Raw genomic sequence first — 4070 nt, 5'->3', positions numbered from 1 at the left:
AAACACCTTAGTTGTCAACAAAGCAAGAAACATTCGCTTCTGGATTAAAGATCTACTTCAATATAGGGACAAATCCATATAATACACATGTATTAACCTAGCTAATAACAAAAACTTAAATATTAGACGGTAAGTCCAGTAACACTCTTTACGAATTAATATAAAATAAATTTGATATTTGTTATTATAAAATTTCAAACCATTTAGCTGAATGAATTAAAATCTAGGGAAAATAACTTACAAGGGTAAATAAATTTTGAAATCATTCAAAAAATACGATTCAAGTTTTGATCCTTTTAAAAAACATCATCTAAGTAATTATGTACAAAAAATACCATCAAAGTTTAAGTTTTGTTCAAATATCGTCTTACGTGAATTAAGAGATACAAATCAATCGTCTTTTGACTTGATTGGATGGAGGAAAGCACAGAAGCATACAAAGTCGTCTAGGGTTCGATCTTTGGTTTGATCGATCAAGCATCCTCTAGCGAAATCAATATTTACAGCCGATCGATTTATGTTGCATTTACGATCAAATTTCCCCTGTTTGTGGGTTCTGTTGCAATTATGACCAAATTGCCCCTATTGTTACTTCCCAGTATTACTTAAGATTGTCCCTGTATTGATTTGAGAGGTTCGATGCAATCAATTAAAATTGAATTCTATTTCTTGTATATTACTTTTCACATTGTCAAATGTTTGAAAGTAGAGGTATATGGTTTTTGAGATGCCTGTATATAGTTCTGAATGGCTTAATAAAGTTCAGAGTACAATTATGCTATTTTGTCGATTGCCTTTTTGTCCTTTTATTGAATGGATTAGTATAAAAAGTTTTATGATGTTCCTTGATAAAAAGTTTTGAGTTGAGAGTATAATTATGCCCTTTTGTCATGCACCTTATTAAGCTCAACAATTAATGATGCCGCCAACAATTAATGAAGCCCTAATTCCATTTAGCTAAGAGGAGTACGCCAATTTAGCCATGTCACCACCCACCCTTATGTCATGTCACTCACATTTATGCCATGTCACCAAGTATTAGGCCACATCAGCATTTAATCTCCAACAAATGGTTACCAATGGGTGAGATTTGAACAAAATATATACTTTATTGGTGTTTTTTATACAAAACCTTTAGTTTGATGGTTTTTTTAACAGACAAAACTTTAATGGTATTTTTTGAACGTTTTTTAAACATTTTTACTTTTATAAATCATTTTCCCTTAAAATCTAAGTATAGTTTCAATTCATTTAGTAGATTCCAAAATCTTTAAAAGATATTTATAAAACGCCCCTAAATATAAAATATAATTTTATAAATAGTTAATATAATTTCAAAAAAAAAAAAAATGAATTTAATAATAAAATTTTAATTAACTCCATAGCCGTATCGGGGCTTAGTTATAATGATTGCGTTCCGCCTCTAATAAATTATAAAATTAAATCTATTATTTTTTAAAGCAACCGATTTTTATCAATTCGATCCGACATGTCACAAATATTATTTACTTTTTAGTCTTTACCTATTTCATAAAACACCATATGTTCTTGCTTTAATTTTTTTTTTATTAATTACACGTGTGAAATCAAATACTACATCATATACTATTTATTTAAATACCATTTATTCAACCAGTCACCCCCAGTCAACTTTTTCATTCTATATCAACCTTTAAGTCTCAAATAATTTCAATCTTTTCTCTCATCAATCAACCTAAAACTCTCTCTTTTCTCCCCATATTCAACTTATCTTCAAAATCTTATTCAAAACCCGAAATATCAATGGCACAAAAAAGCAAGATCTTGATCATCGGAGCAACAGGCTACATCGGGAAGTTTGTAGCAGAGGCAAGCGCCAAAGAAGGCCATCCAACTTTCATTTTAACCAGAGAAAGCACAATCAAACATCCAGAAAAATCCAAGCTCCTCAACAATTTCAAAACTCTTGGTGCCAAACTTGTTATTGTATGTATATATCATAACGATATCATAGAATTTTAAGATGTTGATTCTATTAATTGAGATTCTTTAATAATATAAATTCGTATTTTATATTAACTGTTTTTCAGGGTGATCTTTATCATCATGAAAGTTTGGTGAAGGCAATAAAGGAAGTTGATGTCGTCATCTCGACAGTAGGTGGGGAATCCGTGGCTGACCAAGTTAAACTCATTGCAGCCATTAAAGAAGCTGGAAATGTCAAGGTACCTTCCTTTAACTTTTTCATTTTATATGATACATTAATTAATTATTAAACACATAAAAAATTTAAAAAAAAAAAAAAAAAAAAAAAGTTCGGGTCTACCAAACACGACCCGTTTTGACTTTTGACTAAGACGACACTAGGACCACACTTTAGTAGTTTTGTTGTCTATCTAGTGTTACGTAACTTTCCAACATGCTCCTCTTTATTATTATAAGTGTTTTGTATTACTATAAAACTAACTTAAAATTTAATGAAATGTATTGATTAGAGATTTATACCTTCGGAATTTGGAACCGATGTAGACCATGTAAATGCGGTTGAACCTGCGAAGAGCACTTTTAAAGGAAAAGCCGACATTCGTAGGGCAGTTGAAGCTTCAGGGATCCCACATACTTTTATAGCATGCAACGGTTTTGCTGGCTATTTTCTACCAACTGTTGGCCAAATGGACACCTACACTGCCCCAAGAGAAAAAATCATAATCCTTGGGGATGGAACTCCGAAAGGTACAACTATTAATACATAATGTACAACATAATGGTGTACAACTCGTTTAATATATATATATTTTTTTCTATCTAGTTGTTTTTGTCAAAGAAGAGGAAATAGCTTTGACTACCATCAAAACAGTCGATGACCCACGTACTTTGAATAAGACATTGATTTTCAGACCTTCGGGTAACACACTGTCATTTAATGAAATTGTTTCGATATGGGAAAGCAAAATTGGAAAGACCCTTGAGAGAACGTACGTTTCTGAGGAGCAACTTCTTAAAAACATCAAAGGTAAGTTAAAGGAAATGACTCTTTAGATTGTTATCACTCGAAAGGACTTTATACAAGGGTTAAGGTTATAAGTACTCATTTAGTCTATCTAACTTTGAAAAATAATCGTGCAGAGGCTCCATTTGGCTTGAGCATTGTATTATCTATAATGCATTCGGTTTTGGTGAATGGAAGTGCTACCAACTTTGAAATTGAACCTTCATTTGGTGTGGAAGCTAGCGAGCTTTATCCAGACATCAAGTATACCACCATTGATGAATATCTTACACAGATTGCTTAATGTATTTGTTTCGTCTTATAGAAAACTCATTTTGGTATATGTGAGTGTTGATTATATTTATGCTTTTAATGAAATAAAATAAATTTGTTATCTGGTCACATATTGCATGTTTTTGGTTTTATCTTTTCTTACAAGATGTAATGAAAAAGCACCCATTCTTAGTTATTGGTTTATTTATCTTTTTCAATTCTTGAACTGTTTGAATAATTTTATTACTGATATGAAATAGTAATACTACTAGTGGCTCATAAGATCAAAAAAAATTTAACAACAATTAATACATGGTAAAAAAAATTAACCTCTCCGACTTAAAGTCACTAATAATCCTCCAAATAACAATATATGAAACATTATTACAGTTGGCAAAATCGATCAATATATGTGCACATGAGTAGGTTTGAGTTATGTTTTACACAAAACCCACAAGTTTAGTTTTGTGATATTTGGGTCAGGTCCCATACGCAAGTGTATTTGGCTCTTTTCTAGGGAGATTCTTGGATGTTGAATTTATGATCACGAGTCTCTGATTTGCTCCAGATTGATGTAGATAAACATTTAGATTCAAAACAACTTCTTAAGATAGTGAATAATATCTTAAGTGATTCTGAACAAAAATCATTTGTGCAACGTCTCTATTAGAAGAAAAGAAAAAACTTGAAAATTTTGTTGACTTAGATGACATTAGTGTTACTAGTAAGCTCAAGTGGTCACCCTAGTAAGCTTGCATAAGCTTGAGTTAGCCCAGTAACCTAAGTTCCCGGCCAACTGTTTTGGCCCAAAGTTTATAAAAGACCCATG

General features: G+C 31.4%; 1 protein-coding gene across 1 annotated transcript; it reads left to right on the top strand.

Moving 5' to 3' along the window:
- Positions 1-1680: 1680 nt before the first annotated feature.
- On the top strand, positions 1681-3370 carry LOC145043680 (phenylcoumaran benzylic ether reductase Pyrc5-like). The gene is made up of 5 exons (XM_078992401.1): positions 1681-1965; positions 2070-2204; positions 2475-2712; positions 2789-2992; positions 3106-3370. The coding sequence occupies exons 1-5, from the start codon at positions 1783-1785 to the stop codon at positions 3270-3272; spliced, it is 927 nt and encodes a 308-aa protein (XP_078848527.1). The 5' UTR covers positions 1681-1782; the 3' UTR covers positions 3273-3370.
- Positions 3371-4070: the final 700 nt, after the last annotated feature.

Source organism: Lactuca saligna, chromosome 4 (assembly GCF_052625555.1).
Source record: "Lactuca saligna cultivar CGN05327 chromosome 4, ASM5262555v1, whole genome shotgun sequence".
Lineage (NCBI taxonomy): Eukaryota > Viridiplantae > Streptophyta > Magnoliopsida > Asterales > Asteraceae > Lactuca > Lactuca saligna.
Note: the sequence above shows the minus strand (reverse complement) of the source record. Positions and strands in the feature narration are given on the sequence as shown.

Bases quoted from the DNA above. Each gene is read 5' to 3' on its own strand.
- LOC145043680 (XM_078992401.1), top strand. From the start codon at position 1,783: ATGGCACAAAAAAGCAAGATCTTGATCATCGGAGCAACAGGCTACATC. The intron at 2,713-2,788 runs GTACAACTATTA...TTTTCTATCTAG, and splicing joins TGGGGATGGAACTCCGAAAG to TTGTTTTTGTCAAAGAAGAG. The intron at 2,993-3,105 runs GTAAGTTAAAGG...ATAATCGTGCAG, and splicing joins ACTTCTTAAAAACATCAAAG to AGGCTCCATTTGGCTTGAGC.